Source organism: Anas platyrhynchos, chromosome 2 (assembly GCF_047663525.1).
Source record: "Anas platyrhynchos isolate ZD024472 breed Pekin duck chromosome 2, IASCAAS_PekinDuck_T2T, whole genome shotgun sequence".
NCBI classification, from domain to species: Eukaryota; Metazoa; Chordata; class Aves; order Anseriformes; family Anatidae; genus Anas; species Anas platyrhynchos.
This window is the reverse complement of record NC_092588.1, coordinates 141,029,025-141,049,835: the sequence shown is the minus strand read 5'-3', so window position 1 is coordinate 141,049,835 and position 20,811 is coordinate 141,029,025. Positions and strand designations below refer to the sequence as shown.

Below are 20,811 nucleotides of genomic sequence, written 5' to 3'. Positions count from 1 at the left end.
ATTGCTGAACAGGAAGATAGTTTTCTAAGAAATTATAAATGAGTAATTAAAGGTATATGTGAGTACACTAGTGTATGAAAGTGGTATTGTATGCACACTACTGGAATATTTCAAAAACTTGGTTCATATTGGTGAGTGAAACTGACTGAAGCTCAAAATCTGAACCCAGGAATATGAATGAAAAAGCTGAAATCTCAAATAAAAAAATGTTATGTGATCAAAAAGCCAGACGTAGTTGCATAATCAAGAGAGGACAGCTTTTACTCAAGTCATATTTTAGTTCTACAGCAAGATTACATTATCAAATCATGGAAATTAAAGCAGAATATAACCCGTGGGGAAAAAAAAATGATGCCAACTAATACTGGAAGTTTTTGAAGGGTATGAAATGGACAGCGAATCAAAAAAAGAACTGTAAATGGCAATATTAAGGACAAAATAATCTTAACATATTGGGAGCAAAGGAAATGGCTACAATTGCATGAGCTTACTATTAGATGAAAATTGTAGAATTGGTTATAATGTGAAAATCCTGGGGGCATTTTAAAAAAGGATGTATTGCAGGCAGAGGATGTATAAGGATGTATAGAAGGCAGAACAATGTGCCTGTATCACAGGGTAACAATTACTTTCTAATTTACTAGCCTCCAGAAAGGATTTAAAATATTTGCAGAGAATGTGCATTTGTAGGTGAGGAAACCCAAATAGCTTAGGTTCAGGAATCCCCCGGAGACAGCTGACCTGTTTGTATTAAGTATGTTAACATAATGAAAAACTTACTCTGACCTTTTTTTAATCAGCATTACAGATTTTACAAAATAGACATTTTCTGACAAAGCTGATTTATGTTTTTTTTATTTCAGTAGTATACCCATTTGGTTGGATGGTACCTGTCAACACAAGACTTTTGCAAGGTGTTTGATTTAATAGCACTGTTTAAAAGACAGCATTAAATGTGCTACATGTGTATGTCATGCCTTAAAGTTTAGCTAAAGTTTAGCTTCAACTAAAGGGGTGGGAAGCTCCTTGAAGTCTGTAGTTTCAGACCATAGGTAGAGGTGAATATTCATGGATGAGGCCGTTTGCCTACAGAGAAAACTAGGCGGCACCGTGGTGAAGTTTTCACTTAGGAGAACTTCAGTGTTACATTAGTTATGTGGACTGTGGAGCTTGTAGGGTAAATATCTACTGTTGACATTTGTCTTTGTCACTCCAATAAGATAAGATTCTGTCTAGGTCGTGCACTTTGCATAATTTTTGAAAGAAGCAAAATTTTCTTCGGGCAAAGCCCTCGTTCAGCAGTGAAAGATCTCAAAAAATACCTGGAAATGAGGAATCAGCTCTGCTTCTTCTCCAAGGGTTCTGCATTTATACAAAAGAAAGCATTCTGTTTTCCTCTATCAAGGAATTTGCAATGCAATGCCTATTCTCCCTCCAAAGCTATGCTACCCTAACTCTTTTTCCAGCTCTGCCATGCTTTAAAAAGATAAGAAGAGCTATTTGGGCCTGTAGTTACTTGTTAATCCCATCCTTGCAGGTGCCTTCATTCTGTTAGATTTAAAAGACTCGACATAAGCAAATACATTGGCTAGGAGATGAAACCACATAATAATTGCTGATTGGATTATGTTTCCAAAGGAATAAAGGCATCTTGATATCCCAAAATTTTCAAGACTGGAAGCCCTTTTAGAATATATCCATTAGCTGATTTGAAGATAGGGGTGTAGTAAGAGGGTGACTGTCTGAAAAGTAATGGCTTGTGTTCAACCATAGGCCATGCTAGAACTTTTCACACTCAACATTTGAGAGGTATAGATAATAATTCAAGAAAGAATTTTGGTGAAAGAATTAAAATTATAAATGTGTTATGTAACATGTTATGGATATATAATTTTCCAGAATAAATGTAAATAAACACTGAAATGATCATTCCCCTTCCAACTCAAAACATGTACATTTTGAATGTTTTTCATGACATCTTGTACAATTGCACCCTCTTGTGGTACAAATAATAGACTTTAAATACCTAAAGTATAGCTTAGAAAGGGAAAGGTACATCATAATTTAAATGACTGATGTTCAACAATAGGTTTTGTTTTCAAGGCAAATTCATAATATCTCAGCAGCAGATCCAAACTTTAGTTTATAATTTTCCCTAGCATAAGCTCAAATATTTTCTTGTTTGATATGTTAAGGTAGCATCAGTAATTTGCATTTTGTTTCTTTGCAGTAAAAGCGCAAAAATCAGACCTGTTATTCAAACAGATAATTATTTTGAGTGTATATTAAATAATGCAAGATATCAAAGGGAAATGAGTTGTTCTGAACTGCATAACAAATAACTATATTCTCCCAGCATTACCTCAAGGACCATTTGGCTAGAATACTGTGCTTATCGATGGATGAATCTGGTTTAAGTTTGTTATAGTCCAAAATTATGTATGCGGATCTATCTAGTACTACTAGAAGTATCACTGTAAAAGTCTACAATCAGTAAAAGCTAATATTAAATAAATATATAGGTGAATTTATTAAGGCTTAAAATATACATTTTTTAATTTAAGTTAGTAAAAATGTTAGAATGAATGCAATAAACTAGATAAGGTGAGAAATGTTGAAGTATCCTGTATAAGCCATGTTATAATTGCCTTCCAACCTTTAGCCCTTTTTTCTTACAACTTAAAAGTTCCCCAGTTTAAGCAAGCCAAACGCTACCGCTGTGGGCAGATGGTAGAGAGAACATTGCTACAAAACCTGCCACTCAAAGTGTAACAGATGACTGTAGCTACAGAAAATTGTCCCTTTGTTCATTTTGCTAATGAGTGTCCTCATTGCAGCAGGAGACTGAATAGTTAATGACCTGCAGTTCTTGGGCTTAGCAGATGGTGGAGCTAGAGCTAAAGGTTGCCTGAGTAATGTGCAAAGGGGAAGTTTGGGAAGAAAGCGTCTTGTGTGTAGTTTACAGCCTTTCATTAAAACAGTAAAATATTATGACCACGCTTATAGTTGCGATACCATTTAAAGCTCATTCAATTTCCATTTCAAATCGTTTTAGTTTGTCTAAGACTAAAGGGTCTTCTTTGAGCATCAGTAATTAATGCTAATATATAGCAAGGGTGAGGGAACAAATACCTAACTAAGCCCATTAGGAGCTGTAACAGTTACTTAAAAGTAAGTTTGTTTTGCAGGGTTTCTGGTTGACCATTGCTAGATCAGAGTCTTAGTTAATTACATTAATATGTTAATTAAATACATAAGAGTATGAGCAATATTTTGCTCATACTCTTAGCACTACTGGTTTCCCTAGGCTGTGCTAGTCTCTCTACAGAACTTGGTAAAAGTTTTCAGTAAAAACATGCAATCTAGTAATTATCTCAGAAGACTAATTGAAAGTTTCTTACTGCATTAAGACTGTTTACAATGAATAATGTTCAAGTATTTTATTAGAGTTCCAAAAAAATGCATTACTAAAAATAACGTTTTTAATAATATTGGGTCTTTATGTAAGCTGCTACTGTTTCTTCGGTAAAGGAAGGAGAGACACAAAGTAGTCTGAATTACTTTTCAAAACACTTGACATTTTATTTACATGATTTCTTATAAAATCAGTGAAAACTTTGTGGCTTTATATAATACAATGATAATTTGTTCTGGTAAACTGGAGATCAAAACTGTCCTTTCTGAGGAAAAACATAAAGTTCTGGACTAAATTTAACCCATAAATACATTATAGTTCAAGTTTATATGTCATTTGAAAACCTTTGAATTTTGTTTTCAAAGTTCTTTAACATTTTTATTTTCAAGTAATTTTTTAAAAAGAGTACATATTTTTACCAAGCAAAGCAAATAATATCCTAAGTTTTCCTTAGTAAGCGAAGTAATTGCTGTCTGAGTCTTCTCTTTTGTGTTAATATTTTAAATGGTTTCAGGAGTTAGTTAATATTCTGGTATTACTATAAAGATTCGTGCCAGCTTGAAAGCTTTTCTATAATTTTAAAAGAAATATGTGGCAGTAAAATCTAGACAGCCATAAGACAATATATTCAAATGTTTTCAATAGCTTTGAAACCAACAAGAAAAAAAGAGTAGCTGTCCCAATAAGCTTCAGTTGCATAAGAAGTCTTTTCCATAATGGATGTGGCAAGATTTAAACAAAGGACACGCATAATAAAAATGTAAATGAGTTTGCTTTACTAAAACTATAACTTTAAAGTCTTTTGTTGTATGTTATCCTGGAACCTTCTTACAAGGTAATCACTGTTTGCATAGAGATTTAAACCGTAGTCTTCAATAGCATTAAACCCCTGCACGGTCTATGTGTGACAGGCATGCAAAGCCATGTTAATGTTCAGAATATGAATTGCCTCTGGGTGGCTCCGACACCAAGTAGAAAACCAACTGTGTTGATATCAGAAGGCCTGATGGACTCCATGCGGCTCCCAGCCTGAAAACTTCACCGCTTTGACATGTGATGTGCTCCTCATGACACTGGCAGCACTGTCACTGAGAAATGGCACAAAGGCAACAAGCCCCCCTCCTTCGCCATGCACTTTGCAACCCCCTGGTGTTGCCTGTCCACAGCCTCTCCTGCCTGCCTAGTTACGGACAGCACTTCATAAACGCAGGGGGAAGTGTGGGTGGATAGGCCCCAGCTGCCTTCCTGGACACAGCCTCCATAATAAATTGACCTGAATGATGAGGGCACACAAACAGTATGATATGCATTATTCCTGTCAATAAAATGTCCCCATGTGTTATGGTCTTTGTATATAATGTACTGCAGCCTTTCTTCTAGCGGGGACCCATTTAGAGTCACAACTTTTTTTTTCTATTCATATTATGACTCTGTAATAGAATTCAGAAATTATATGATACTGTGTTGTATAATATTATACCAGTGCAGCGTGTTTAAATCCTCGATTCCTTACTTACAAATTCAAGGCATTGCAATCTTTTAGGTTGTCTTTGAAGATGATGACCATGAAAAAAAAAAGTCTGAAAAGGAGAGAGAGGTTTTCAATGAAGAGGTTTTTAAACTGCGCAACGAGATTTCTCGTCTTGAAAATTCTCTGAAACAGTCTGAAAAAGAAAAATATGCACTAGGTAAAAGTTTAAACTGCTGTTAAATCAAGATGATCAGCTTAACTGCAGCATGTAAGAAATGTTACTAAAGTTGGAATTAATTGTTAGCATGCTTCAGAAGGATAGCAACTCATTTCTGGACTGTTGTCTTTTTCTGGTATTGAATGCTAATTTTGTATGTATTTGTACAGAAATTCATACATATTTATTCTAATTTTAATGCATATATTTACATAATTTTAATTTATGACAAAGGAATATTTGCTGTGGCTTTTGAGACTTCTGATATTGCCTAGCAATGTGGTTAGAGTTCATATTTTGTGACAGATACACGTGCTAAAGTTACTGAAATAGAAGAGTGTTGGATGTAGATATTGATATTTTAAAATGATGGTCTACTGTTTTATCTTAATGGAACTGTATTAAAACCTACTCTCTCTAGAGTAGTTTTTGAGCTTTGCAAAATATCTGAATACGCATTTCTTCATCTGACTACCTACTTTTGTGTTTTATGTGGAAGTTTTCTAGCAGATCAGTTTCTATCAAATAAGCTGTCACTACCTTTCATACCTTTGCTTTATTACAGATCTTAAAAGGAGTTTTTTTGCCCCTTGAAGGACGATGTACAGTCTTTACCTACAAGTTACTTTTCATACATTGGCAGTGTGAAATATTTAATGGAAGACCGGAAGCCATTGCAGTAGAGTAGGATTTGGCTGTTTAGTTTTGTTATGTCCATATAGATAAGACTCAGTATCACCTTTAATAGTGGCAAGATGAATTTGATATAGAATATATTCCTGATTCCTGTTTATCATCTGATTCAATGGTGCTTCTCATCTTTTGGTAGTTTTGTATGAGCAATAAAGAACCACCTGCTAAAACACTTTGTATTGGCTGTGACTAACAGCAAGGATGTCCAGAATTAGTATTAATGAAAAGCTGTGGGCACTCAGTCACACTTGGCTCTTGAACTTACTCCTCAATCTCTATCTGACCAGCCGGCTGAACAGCAGGAAGAAGGCTGTGAATGTCAAGGGCGATTGTGAAGGTCACCGTTCTGCCAGGGCTCTCATCCACTGTGCATTCCACTGGGTTTATAGACTGACCTGAAGCAAACGTTTTGCATACGTTCATGTGGGCATGTAATTTCATGGTTTTTCTCTTTCTCCTCTTGTTTTCAGATAGACAAGTTCAAAGCATGCAATTAAAAATGGAAACTGATGAGCAAACTATTCAAAAGGTACTGCAATTTTTGCATTTATGAGCTACGTCCATGGTAGAACACTAATGAGCTTGGACTATTAGCAGTGTATAGACCAAACAGTGCTGGAAAGCTGAGAAATAGACTTTAACTTGAATGAGGATAAATTTTGTTTTATGGTAGTGTAACTCACTGTAGAGTAATAATGAACTAGTGTTCCTTGAATGAGGATGGTGGTTTCTCATCCCATCATATCATACACTTTTGTTAAAATGCAGTGAAAATTCTGAACCTCAATAAACTACAGTAAAATGGTTGATGACTTTAATATAAAAAGAAACACATTCAGTAACCTTTCAAAGGCAGGGAAAGAAGAAGAGCATATGCAAATAGCTAGTTAATTAAAAAAATAAAGGTTAATTTTGGTAACCTGTGATTTGTTAAATATTCTGCTATTTATAGATAGAGTTATTCGTATATATGAATTATTATTTATGTGATATATGAGCAAAACAGTAACTGAACGAGTTATAAAAATCATTTTTAAAATAACTTTTAAATGCTAATATGTATTTATTAATAAGTGATCTCAATAAAACATTGACAGGTCTTAACATCTTCCTGGTATAACATCTAGATATATTTCCAGTTGGCTTTCTATCTTGTGATAGTTCTCAAATTACTTTTTTTGATAGTGTATAGTTCTCATTCCTGAGACCTATTCATTTTTAACAGAACATTTAAATTCCTGTAAAGAACATTCCTTCTGTCAAACATTTCCAAAAGGATTTGTAGAAAACTCACCTTGTGGTAAAGTATAATGGAAATAGTGATGCCTCTATGTCCTTATTCCAACATTAGTAAATTCTCACCAAAAAAAAAAAAAAAAAAAACACACATTTAAAGAAGGGCTTGGGGGTGTGGGTAGGGGATAGATGATGACTGAGGCACTGGAGTTCTAAAATCATCCCTTCCATTGACTTTCTTTGTGACCTTAGATGAATCTGTCTTCTATGACCAAGTTTCCCACCCTGAAAATACTGGTACCTACTTATCTTTACAAGAGTATCGATAGGTTAATTTAATTAAAGTTTAAAAACTATCAGGATCCTATACATGAAATCTAAAATCACAAGTGGAAACTTAATTGGTCTGCCTAATGCTCTAGTCAGTCAAAGAAGGGTTGCTTCTGTTAGTTTTGTTGATGTTTAGGTCTGACAATGCTCAGGAATCCCGCTTAGGTTTGAAGTCTGATTATGGTGTAAAGAAAGTGGCTGTCATTAGTTCCTATACTGAACATTTCTTTTTATTACAGTTGCAAAGTCCAAATAATATTTTATATAGTACATTTTTCTCCATTTTTTCACTCACAGGAAATTTTTTCCTGAAATTTACTCTTTATTTTCTTTCACTTTATCTCCATACAATGGAGGGCATTCTAACATGCGGTATCTTCCCATAGATACTACCTCAGTCTGTGGGTTTGAGTAGAAGCATAGGAACATTTTTACCTTCCTCTCACATGATTTGAAAGTGCTGTATTTGTGTAAATGTGGATCATGTGCTTTCCTCCAAAACTTCCTCCAATACAACTATCCATAATATGTATCAGTCAAGTTAGATAAACTGTAAGACTGTATTGCTGTCTGAATCCTTTGGATCCTTCTCATTACAATTCTGATAACAAAACGGATTATTTCCATTCCCAAAAGAAAAGCTACAGTTCTAAATGATTAACCAAATTATTGAAGTTTCTGACATTTTTCCCCTTCTTTGCATATCCCACTGAAAGATGTTCACTTGATAGGCAGAATATGTGTAAATTCTTCTTTCATCTTTAAAAAGAGGAGCCAGGCAAGAAGACATGCACTACTGCAGTGCCCAACAGTTGGAACTTCACTCCAGAAATGGAGTTCACAAAGTTGATGCAGACATCAGTATCCTATGGATGCTGTGTAAGGAAAAGTTGACACTTAAAAATGGGATTTGAAGCAGACTCAATGTTGAATCATTCGGTAGTAAGTGATGGTGAAGCATGTTGGAAGCTCTGTCTCTTAACTGACTAACTAGAAAATACTGATTGATGTATTGTAAGTGGGTCTTGGAGTCTGAAACTTCTTCCTGTGCCCAGGCAGCCAAGCTGTGCCCTGCCTGTGGGCAGCTGCCTCTATGATTTCTCTCAAAGCTTCATAAGAGATGGCAGGCACTGAGTTTCTCATAAGGACTAGAGCACTTGCCTAGGGTTCTGGTGAACTTGAGGACATTTGAACACGTAGTTCTATATACCAATGATTTAACTGCTAGTTTACACTGGGTTCTGTTTGGAAAATATTCACTTTAAAGCTGGGTGCGTGGAAGGCAAGCACAGAGAAGGCATAATCTCTAGATGACAGGCAAGGGTACTCAGCATAGAGAAGGGAACTTTTCTGTACATTTGTTCTTTGGATTATTGCTGAGTACCTTTGTTAGGGTTTTGTGTGTGTGTGCTTAGTGGGGGAGGTTGTTGTTTTGTTTCTTTGGTGTTTTTGTCTTTTTTTTTCCTCTTAGTTCATAATCTAATGTAAAATTCATAAATGATCTAGTAAGTCAAAACACAATGTTCTCCCTTTCTCATGCAGTCACAGCTTTGCTATGTTACGAAGCTCATGCATGAGTATTCTGTATCTAGTCTCATGAATTTCATATTCTTTGAGTCCAATGGCACAGCTTGAACAGAACTGGTGGCTTATTCTCATCATAGAGTGGTAGTTAAGCTACTTTTCCATGACTTGGGATATTGTAATCAAGCCCCATAAAACTCCCAGAGGCATACAATGTAGGCTGCCCTGATTTGTGGCTGAGCATTCCAGCTTCTAGGTTATTATGCTGAAGGGGAGCGTTTCTCCATTTTTATGAAAGAAAATGAATGACAGTGTTGTACTCAACATTGTCCCCTTTTAAATATGTTCTAAATGCAAATTCAGTAAGTAACAAACTCTCTTCTTCATGACACTGAGAAATATAGATGTTTAACTTGCAAGTCCCAAGTGACAGTAGCTCTGACAGCTCAAAACCAGCAGAACCTAAGGACGCTTTGCCATGCAGTGTAACTGTTTAACCAAGCTTGATCCCAGAACTTCTGAAAGCTCGTTTTAAAGTCCTGCTTAAATTGTTCCTTAGGCACAATCCTTTGTCTTTGCTGAGGTTAAATGTGTAATTTGCCCGGCAAAGTGTATTTTACAAGGATCTGTTAGAATTCCCTGCAGATTGTACAGAATTCTGCTGATCATTACACAAATGTGTAACAGAAGGATTGCCACTGCCACTGCTGTATGACTGTAACAGGTTTCCACAACTCACTGACAGTTAGCCACATTTCTGAGTGTAAGTCATCGAAGTCTGTTTCTAATGTTTTTGTCATCTTCCTACCCCACATGACATCACACTCTATTTTGCTTACATCAGGAGAACTTTCTATGTGTGACTCATGGCATTATTAAATCCTACCATGAAAGTATCCAGCTGTAGCCCAGCTGCCTATCTGCGACCAGTTATAATATAAAAATGCTTGTCCACATGTAGTCTCCTGATCAGGGAGACTGTATCTAGAAAGAAGTTTTAGAGAATTATGCCTGTTTATAATAAGAAATCCAACACTAACTCTCATGTGTTTATATTTTAGTTGATTGAAATTCAAGAACAAATGAAGACAGAGCTTGAAAATGGAAGACTCTTAGCTAACAATGTGGTAAGATATTTATGTATACAGTACTTTTGGTAAACCATCATTTACTGAAAATCTGATAAAACATGCAAAAACTTTTTAATACCCATAGATTTTATATATATATACATATATATAATATATGTATATATAATATATATAACATATATAACATATATATAATATATGTATATGTTATATATATATATAATATATATATTAGGTCAGGAAGTTGTTTTTCATGTTAAAAAAAAAAAACATAGCAAAAATGTGTTAGAGTTTTATTTTGTGTAAATGGTATTTTGAGAAGAACAGATAAACAACATTACTAGAACTATATTGTAAAAAAAGAACACTTCTTTTTTTAGGAGGGCTTGAAAAATATTTAAATGCAACATTATTTAGAAAGATTTGCTGCTGCTGTTAACAAATGTTGTAAACAAAGATACAGAGTTTTGTCTTAAAATATTTTTGTATTCTGCATTAGTCTCATAAGAACACAGCCTTTTATTTTCTTTTTACATGATTCAGGAACTTTCCAGACGGCTGGTCCTTTATTTTACCATTTGACTTTTTTTTTTTTCCTAGCCTGATTTCGTACTGGCTTTCACACTGATCACCACTAGTATGTCTTTGTTACAGTAAACTGACTGGGTTTATTATAATAAAAAATAAAACACAGCTTGACTTGCAATCTAAATGTGCTGGAAAAGAATATGATACTGTTTAGGAGAGAAAAGGTTGTGAATAGAAAATCAGTACCACTTCAGTTATTTAAACATTTGCTTTTCTGCAGCTTGTCAAACTTTGTGCCAAGTCATAGCTGCTTTACTTACTTTGTTTTGTTAATCTCAGCACCATGTGTCTTGGGCTTTTTTAGTAGGGGGGCCAATCCTGCAGACCTTACTCAATTTTCAGTTTCAGTGAGTCTGGGTAAGTTTTGTAGGACTGCATTTTTTAAAACTAGAGAAAATCAAAATATAATGTTATAGAACAGGTCTTTCAAATCAATTGATGAGGGTTAAAAAAAAAAATAACTGCCTATTAAATAAATTTTAATCAGCATCTTCATAATGCAAATACTTTATCATTCTCATGACATTTAAAGAAAATTTATTTTCTCCTGAATATGTAAGTGGGATTCTGTTGGAATTAGGAAGTGATAAATGAAAGATTTTAAAAGCTGACTGTCTACATTTAGTTTGTTAACTCAGGCTATACACTCTGCTCATTCTAGGAAAGTCTTTTGGGATAGGAATGTGCCAGTAGAGAATGCTAGCTAAGTACTGCAGTCTGATTTGTGGACTTGTAAATCTGCATATTTATCAAAAGCAGTTGAAGGCATTGTTGTTAGATGGTATAACTGAGAATTGATTTGGCTTCATAGTACGTTTCAGAACTGATACATAACAGGAGAAGAACTCAGTTCTGGATCTCAAATCCTAGCTGAGGTACCTGGAAAAATCATTTTAAGTGATTTTACTTGTGTTAAAAATAATTTTAAGTGAATTACACATTGAGTTGTGAAAGTTCTAGAAATCCTTGTGGAATCTTTTACACTAAAGCTTAGATAGTCAGGTTTGATATGATCTTAATGTATGAAAAAATACAGAGATTAGAAAACTTTAATTAAATCATGACAAAAATCGGTACTCAAAATAAAATTATCTTGAAAAATGAAGATTGATTCTTAGATATTCAGTTCTGTTTATTTTTGCCACAGAGGTAGTTCAAATTTTTACCTAGAAATGCTTCATCTAAGGGGATCTTGCTGAATGAACTGGGAAAACCTTTCTAGGTTAGAAATAGTCTGAGTTAAAAACAAATGAGCACATAGCCAGCCAACATTTGCAAAGGCTGTTGAGCAAGGTTTGGCCTCACTATTCCCTCTCTTCCTAATTCTCTCTGCAGTCAGGCACACCAAATATCTAGGACATACATTGTGTGCTGGTTCTAAGGTCCTGTAGTGCCCCAAAATAAATGTACAGAAAGCATGCATCATGGTCCCTTATGAAATGAGATGAAGATACCTTGACTACCCTGTAGTACCTCCTTGCATTTATTTAAAATGCAACTTTTTGTGGCCTTATCTTTCCATTGCATATTATCAAACAAATCATCATGAAATATAGCATTAATGAAGTAAGTTAGATAAGACAGAGCAGTATTATGCACAGGGAATGTCAAATAACATGGAAATAAAGTGGAATTCTTATCCTCTGGGAATCAGCAAGGAAGGAGTAGAGTCCGTGAGACCTTACACGCTTTGCTCATTGAGACTTCTTGTTGATACTCTGGGTGCATACAAATGTGGAAATGAAAGATGGACAAGCAAGAGAATAAAAACACTCTCAGAATCAATAGTGCTCAAGAGGAAGAGAAATGAGTGCTGAGTGTAAAAAGTAATTTGTAAGTAAGGTTGAAATATATAAATCCTGAAAATATAAATCCCATGACATATGGCTGGAATAAAGCATTTACACTCTCAGAAGATCTCTAAGTACTAGCAATTTTAAAAACAATTTCATGAAGATTATAATATAAATAAAATATTTCTTGTATTACCATGTAGTTCTGCATATTTTGACTTCATTACAATAAATTGAAATGCTAGAAAGTGATATAAAATGATATAAAATGATATTTCCTAATAGTTTGAACCTGAAAAATATAATAGTGTTTGATGAACAATTACAAAACAGAATCAATAAAGAAGTACACAGATTTGAATCAATAGTAAAATTCTGGAATAAATCTTATGGGAATCTTTTCCCTTCTTGCATGCTTTTAATGATTCTCTCAATATTTGTGGGGTTTGTTGTTTATAAACAATATTTCTGCTTTCCTCTCATTTGAGTAATACAAATTTATGATCAATGTTGAGCAGTAACACAGAAATTACTGGCTTTGTTACAACTCAGTGCAAGCCAAGAGTTGCTGTCACTTTCTGATGTTGTTAACAGTCCCAGTTCATATCCAACAGAGTTTTCGAAGAAAAAGTGTTTTTCTTTCCAATTATCATGTCCCCTATCTGTGAACTGAAAAATAGTTTTTCACTGGCATAGATCAAAGTGCTAACACAACTAACTTTGTATCTGCAAAGTCACTTGCCTTTTGAATATCCTATTTAAAGAATGCTTCTTTTTTTCTAATTTTATTTTTTTTTTATAAATTACAAGAAAGAGTTGGTATTAGACTTTTTCCAGAAGTTTATGCATATAATTGTGTTCGTATTTCCTGGTGGTTCATTTTAGCAGCAAAAGGAGAAGAGAGTTGCCACTGAGACAAAAATGCGAGGTGTCCTGGGTGTGGCACAGAAAGAAGTATGCAATTACCTTTTTTTAAAGTAAAATACAGATAGATTTTATTAGCTAATATTGCAGTGTTCCGCTTGTGTTATACCTCTACTTTATTTGTCTTAATCTAGTTTTTTTTCTACTGTTTTTTCTAAAATCTATATTTGTGTTTTAGCTGAATAAATAAATACTTCCATTACACTGTACTAGTAAGACTGTACTCTCACTACAACTTTACTCTTCTACACTTTTTTTTTTTTCCATTGTGTCTAAATAACAACACTCCTAGATTTGGTCCTTATCTTCCACTCACTGTCCCTTTGAATTTAAATGTTCCTGGCTGTTCCTTGCATTTTAATCTAGACAGAGTGAACATGCCAGGGCATGATGTTTGACAGCTATAATTAGTCAGTAAGCCTAGCTCAAGGTTTGTCCAGCTGATATCAGTTCAATTTTCAAGGTAGGAATCTGCTGGAAGAAATCCTTTTGTTACTGTTTTACCGCCTAAGTAGCTAAAAATACTGATGGCCGTTTATAACACTAGGCCCCAAATCCTAGTGTTGTTCACAGGCAGCAGTGCTTTACCTAAAAATACAATGCCATGAAGTAGAGACAGAGAAGTGGGATGCTGTTTGACAAAATACCTACAAATTTCAAGACCAAAAGCAGCACAAAGTCTACCTTAAGTACATGCCATAGTATTGCAGAAGACCAATAGTTTACTGTACTGCACAGCACTGTAAGTTTTTAAAAGATAGTCCCTGTATTGAATAAACTTTTATTTCTTATTTTCTTAAGCTGAGAATCAAGTTTATCCACAAGAAAAATATTTCCTTTACTTCACCAAGATTTACCAAGTAGGATGTGATACTGAAGGAAGTGTAGAAATAGAAGCAGAGTTTAAAATGCTGCTAGGGCATTTGGTTAAAGCTCTCACCTGAGAAACAGGAAAATCCTTGGTAGGGCCTAAATGGTGCTGAGAGGCTCTTGAGAATCGGCTGAGATAACCTGTCACAAAGATCCTGGAGTTTATCCACATTTTTATACTTGTCGTGAGGTATGGTTGGTTATTATTGCAAATGTATGTATTTAATTTCTCCCAGTCTTCAAGCAACAATAGCATATGCATCCTATATACATATAGTATATGTATATGTATATGTATATGTATATGTATATGTATATGTATATGTATATGTATATGTATATGTATATGTATATGTATATGTATATCCTCCTGAATATATACATCTGAAAGAAGTCTGGCAAACATGAATAGATATGAAGTGTTCTTACTACATTGTAGTTGTCAGTACTGAAAGGCTGCTCAAAGATAATAAGAAATCATTGAATTCTCTTGAGATGAAAGCAAAGACTGGGGAGAGTCTGCAAATAAAATACTCGTGACTACATAACTAATTTTTTTAAATAGTTTTAAAGCTTAGTGTAGCTTTGAAAAGCCTATTGTCATCCACCATTCAAACACTTTAAAATATGCCCATGGTCAAATAAATGTATTAACTCCACAAAGCAGTTCATTCAGGGAATTAATTTGTCCTTTATGAGAATCTATTTTCAATTGAAGTGACATGGGAGGGGATTCCTGTGGCCGTGGCCTCAATGATTTTATAAGAAATTTATATGTGTTTGTATTAATGTTAATGTTAAAGGGGTTATTTTCCATTTATGATCTCCTTTTTCATGCTGAATGATCAAAAACACTTCTTTGGTTTATAGAGAGAAAGAGAGAGAAAGTGTGGTCTGCTTTATATAAGTTGTCCTCACTTTCCAAAGACAGCCTGTTCTTGTAAGTCCTCCTACTCACTTGCCAGATTTGGAATCCTTTAAGTATAAGAATATGTGAGAGTAATACAGAGAAATCTTTTAAAATTTTAATAGCATTTGAAGGTTTTCCTTTAAAACTTGTACTTTGCTCCTTTGTAAGAATGATTAGCACTTGTGAATCTATTTGAGTTAGTTGTTTGAACTATTTAAACCATCACTCTATTGTGAGCTTTATGAATGTGGTCATAATCAAATAAGAATATAATTTATCATTTGTACGTAGTACCACATCCTGTCATTCACCAAAAGTGTGAGGCGAGTTGAACAGTTTGGATTTCTCTTTTGCTATGAGTTATATTGTATGTACTTCAGAAGAATAATCGGCTGGAAAATGTATGTATATTTGAAGACATTCTTTAACTTTTGCAGAACGTTTTTATATCAGAATAAACATAGAGAACCATTATAAGAACAAAGGATCTTTTAATGTTTTATTATCCCTAAAGTTAGATTGAATGCCTTTGAGTAGAGGATTATTGGTATCTCTGATCTTCCTAAAAATTTAAATAATAGGAGAATGAATAAATAAATAAATAAATAAATAGAACTCATGATGCTTAGAAGTTAATATCTAAATCAATGTGTTAATCAGCCTCACTTATTGAAGATGGATTTCCTTCAACAGTTATTTGACATATCCTATTAATCAGAGTTAGATCTGGAAATCTGCAGCATGTGTTGAGAACAAGCCATATGTTGAGATTAACTGAACATCTAGATTAGTTGAAACTTGTGTAATATTGGAAAGTGATATTTGATTGTCTTAAACCAAAAAATGGTATACCATTAATAATTAACTATTTGTTACTGAGTTACATCTCAAATGTTTATAAGCATAGAGGAATATACTTTACCGAAGAATTTACTTTCTATCCATATGTAGTGCATATAATTTAAGTACTGCTTTGAAATTTACCCTACTCTACTTGTCTCTAATTTACTCTAATTTACTCTACTTGTCCTAAAAATTTAATCATACAGTAAAATCTTCACAGGAACAACATGAAATTTAAATCTCAATAGCAATAACATAAAATTTCAACAGAAATTCAGCCTCTGTACTGTCTACAAAACATTTTTCATTTTAAGGACGATTTTCCTGTCAAGCAGGAGGAGATTTTTGTCCAAAACCCACCAGAAAAGATCCTTAGATACTATGAGAACAGTCTTGCTATATAATTGCCTCTCAGAAACCACACAGACTTTGACGTGGCTTTAAGTGTTTTCAAGGTATAATCTACTGTTAATGAATAGAATAGTAAATGATATTGGTACGTTTCTGCTGTATAGGGTTTTTTAATTTTTTGAATGTGGGCTTGAAGGAGCACACAACGGTACAGTCAATAAAGTTAAATTACTATTCAATTATTACTATTAAGTACACATATGGTGTTAGCTGATACTTTGCTCAGTGTTTGTATTGTAGCGGATTTGGTTGTGTAATTTTGTTTTGTAGGTAGCTCAGGGGACACCTGCATTCGCCTTAGAAATTTTTATGTATCTAAATGGGGATTGTATTTACAGAGGAAAATCCATTTTGTTATGAATGAAGATACTGAAAATAATAAGGTATCTGCTTATCCTCAGTTTCAGTGGCAGCAGATGACTGCATACTGCACTGTTGACAAAATAGAAGGTAGATACAAGAAGAAATAGTATTTAGTAGGAAAACAGACTAGAGATGGAAAAGTAGATCATTCTAGCTAGTCCCATCAATTAGGAGGTTTATCTTACCGAATATTTTTTCATTATTTTATCCATTTAGAGCAAATAATTCAAATTCAAGTAATGTAATGATGAGAAGGATATAATACTAGAATATAAAGACTGCCAAAGAGGATTGCCACAGTTCTCCTGAAATCTGTTTCATACATTCATTACTTTTATTTTTAATTTCATTTCTTGGGTTCATTCTGTTCCCTATCTTCCCTAAATTCATCCCTTAAATCATAGCATTTATTACAGACCAAATGGTTTTCTTCCTCAGTATTTATATTCTTCAAGGTTTATTCAATGTTATTGCAAAGTCTTACAATAGCATTATAATTATTAGAGTTGAAATCTGTTCTATTGATAGTGTTGAGGTTCATTCAAGTTTACCTTTTTTTTTTTTTTTAACTTAACTAAACTAAAAGGAATTAATTTTCCATAAGATCCTAACAGAAATTTATAAAACCATTTTGATGCCACTTGTACTGCAAGCCGTGGAAGCTATAAGTACATCCAAAAAAAGGGTGGTAACCTTTGGCTACGTACATACATATGTACATACATACATACAACTTCTAGATTTTTTTTAAATTTTATTTTTTTACAATGGCTGAAGTAATTATAATTTCGTAACTTATGCAAGAAGAAAGAAGACTCTTGAAATTCCCCAAAATAGAAGTTTCCCAGGTCACTGTGTCTGATACACTCCTCTACATTTACACTAAGTAGAAAGTGAAAATCTGTCAAGCCTCCTGAGCAGGTCCATACACCCACTGCATCTTCACTCTCCGGCTGCGCCTTTGTGGCTGTTCAGTCAACAGTGTTCATGTTTAGAATCTTTCAGGCAATTAGGAGTCTTGCCCAGGGTGAAATACTTTCTGGTAATATGAATGGATTTTTGCTGTAAGTAGTATATGTTGTATTTCAAACTGATTCTGTGATTCTGTGAAGATGAAAATGAGGTTGGAAGTAAGGAGACATTTTACCAAAACTGCCAAGTGCTCCTTCCTAGATGTATTTTTTCCTAATGAAGAAGTTGCATTTCTGATGTCTGAAAGCTGAGTGACAGTGGATGGAAAGCATATTGAGCATGAAAAACTTTAGTTGTTAAATTCTGGCTATGCTTAATTTGCTAGAGATTAATTACATATTTGATTACATACAGAAATATGTGAAATGTCTTCCCTGAAATATGACTATTATCATCATCATACTAATATGTTATATATTAACTCATGCTACAGAAGAGCAGATTTTCCCTACCAAAGTTAAATTTTGGAATTCTTGTTCAATAGGATTCATATTCTGATTTTCAGGAGGCAATGTTTAGGTCAAGTTCAGTTCTTTTACATTGCCAGAGGTAGTGAGGTGTTATAACCATGCTGAAACCATAGCTAATTAATTACTTCCTCTGCTAAATATATGGTTGGTTTTCATCTCTATTAACAGGTGTATCAGGTAGGCTTGATATATGTAATGAAATCTGGTATTTTTGCCAGTTGTTCTATTCAGTTCCAAATAACACACTGTCATAATTCCTATTACATAAAATATTACATAAGTAAATAACTATATAGTTATGTGCTACAAATACTTCATTACTGACACAGAGAAAGGATTTCCTGTAGAACAGATGGCCCTTGTAGTGTTAACCAAACTGTTCGTCTAAACCAGCATTGTCTGGACCCTAATACCCTGAGGCAAGGGTCCGACCCAGTTGTGGAGAGGCACCATGCAATCATGACAGATGGCCATGTGTTGAGGCAGCCCAAAGACCATCCATATGTACCAAGGGTGGTTGTCGAGAGCTCAGGCTCACAGTGGAGATTAGTCAGTAGGCTTATGGGTCTCCTACTATGAGCAACATTAGCGTAAAACAAATGAAGGCACATGAGAACTTAAATCTAATAGAAGGAAGAAAGCAATATTTTCTCAGCCTTTCACCCATGTTTCATTGGGTAGATGAAAAGGGAGCAGAAATTTGTTTCATTAACTTCAGTCAGTCTGCAATGAGTGGAATGACTAACAATAAATACCTGAAATGATACATTCCCAGTTTTGAAAAGCAAAAATGAAAATGCACTAGTATTCCAAGTGGTTGGAACATGCCTACCGTGTTTAGTGTTTCTTAGCTATTTTATATATAAATCTGAATACAATTTTAACTAAACCTTAGGTTTTAATACTGAAGGATAAGAAATATAGTTTAAATAGCAAGGACTTTTCTCATCAAGATATTTATTAAGACTCATTCTGTGTTAGGAATATGGTTTGATCAGCTGGATATGCTCTTGATATGGAACTGGAGTCTCACCTTCAAAAGATGATTTTTTATCCAGTTTATGGTTGCTTTCCACATTTGCAAAGAGTTTTGCTCTTCTTTTTAAACAGGCAGAGCATAGTTTTGACAGATACATACATGTATGTTGACAGATTTCAGAGAGATAAATAATAATAATAATAAAAAGTAGAATATCAAAACATAGTAGGGATTGAATTGATCTAATGAGAAACAGGTTTGCAATGAGGAAAATAAGAGAGCTGGAAAACATACGATGGAAAGGAATTCACACATTTAAAATTGAACAGGTTGAAGCCTAAAAAGTAGCTGCTGTTAGCATTACTTTTAAAGTTTAACATAAAATATTAAAGGAAGCACAGGTGCATCTCTCATTCATTTCTTTTTTGACTGCCATCCTGAACAGGAGTTCAGTGCCACTGCTTCCTCTGGGGACCATTCCTAGAGCTCGGAATCTTCAGATTAGGGAACTAATTAAATGCATTTAATGATTAGGGAATTAAATGCAGTCCCTTCTACCCTGACATGCCCCAGCAGTAAAGCGAGGGTATCAGTAAGGGTTACAGGAGCCTATTTGCCTTATATTTCAAGCAGCTCTGATCTTTAAAAAGAATCAGGAAAAAAAAAAAAAAAAAAAAAAAAAAAAAAAGAGCTTGTGATTTAGAGCTGCTTTGCACAATGATTGCCTGGTTTGCTATTTTATGTATAGCTACAATGGGCCTGTTTCTATTTTTACAAACTCTCCATTTACCCAGCTATATTGCCACTGAAATCCAGGATGTCACACCAGTGTAAAAACAATGTGAGAAAGGAGAATTTGATCATGTGATTTTTTTTTCAGTCATTTAGTAATAATTAATGTTTACAATTAATTTAATTTGATTTTTTTTTCATAGTATATAGATAAAAATGGCTTTCCTTTATTTAAAAAGGCCTGATAACTCCGCAGTGCTATCTGTTCTTGAATTCTGGTGTTTACACCTCTGAACTGGCCACATAGCTACCAGCATGTGTATTTAAAAGAAAGTGGAATGTATCTGCAGCTGAAAAAACAAAATGATGACTTGATCTGGATAGGATTAATACAAAGCAATACTGAAAGCTTGAAATTTCTGTTCAAGCAGACAGGTGTATAATGTATTTGATTTACCAGATCCATGTCCAGTGTGCCTGTATGGAGAACCCTGGAAATATAACAGGGATGAAATGTCTCTCTTGAAGGATGGAAAATTTTTGTGTGAGGTGTGAAGAAGCAGTAGGGGGGTTGGAATTAGATAATCTGTAAGGTTCCCTTCCAACCCAAATCATTCTATGAATCACTTAGGTTGGAAAAGACCTTCAAGCTCATTGAGTCCAACCATAGCCTCACCTACTGAGTCCCATAACCAAACCATTTCCCTTAGTGCCATGCCCCCAAGTCTCTTAAATACCTTCAGGGGTGGGGACTCCACCACTTCCCTGTGCAATGCTTTACCTCCCTTTCTATGAAGAAATTCTTCCTAATACCCAATCTAACCCTCCCCTGGTGCAACTTGAGACTGTTTCTTTGTGTCCCGTTGCTTCTTACCTGAAAAAAGAGACCAACATCCTCCTTTCTTCAATCTCCTTTCAGGTAGTTGCAGAGAGTGATGGGGTCTCCCCTCAACCTCCTTTACAAATACCTTACAAAACA

General features: G+C 34.3%; 1 protein-coding gene across 3 annotated transcripts in view; it reads left to right on the top strand.

Annotated features, from left to right (window-relative positions):
• C2H10orf67 (chromosome 2 C10orf67 homolog) overlaps positions 1 to 20,811 on the top strand; it is a 42,986-nt gene that overhangs the window by 9,338 nt on the left and 12,837 nt on the right. For all 3 annotated transcript variants that reach the window (XR_003495193.3, XM_027450630.3, XM_013098416.5), the window contains 3 exons: positions 4,959 to 5,103; positions 6,267 to 6,325; positions 9,948 to 10,013. Coding sequence is in view for 2 of the 3 variants with exons in the window: in XM_027450630.3 (XP_027306431.3) it covers positions 4,959 to 5,103; positions 6,267 to 6,325; positions 9,948 to 10,013 (270 nt within the window). In the remaining variant the exon portion in view is untranslated. The remainder of the gene's footprint in view (positions 1 to 4,958; positions 5,104 to 6,266; positions 6,326 to 9,947; positions 10,014 to 20,811) is intronic.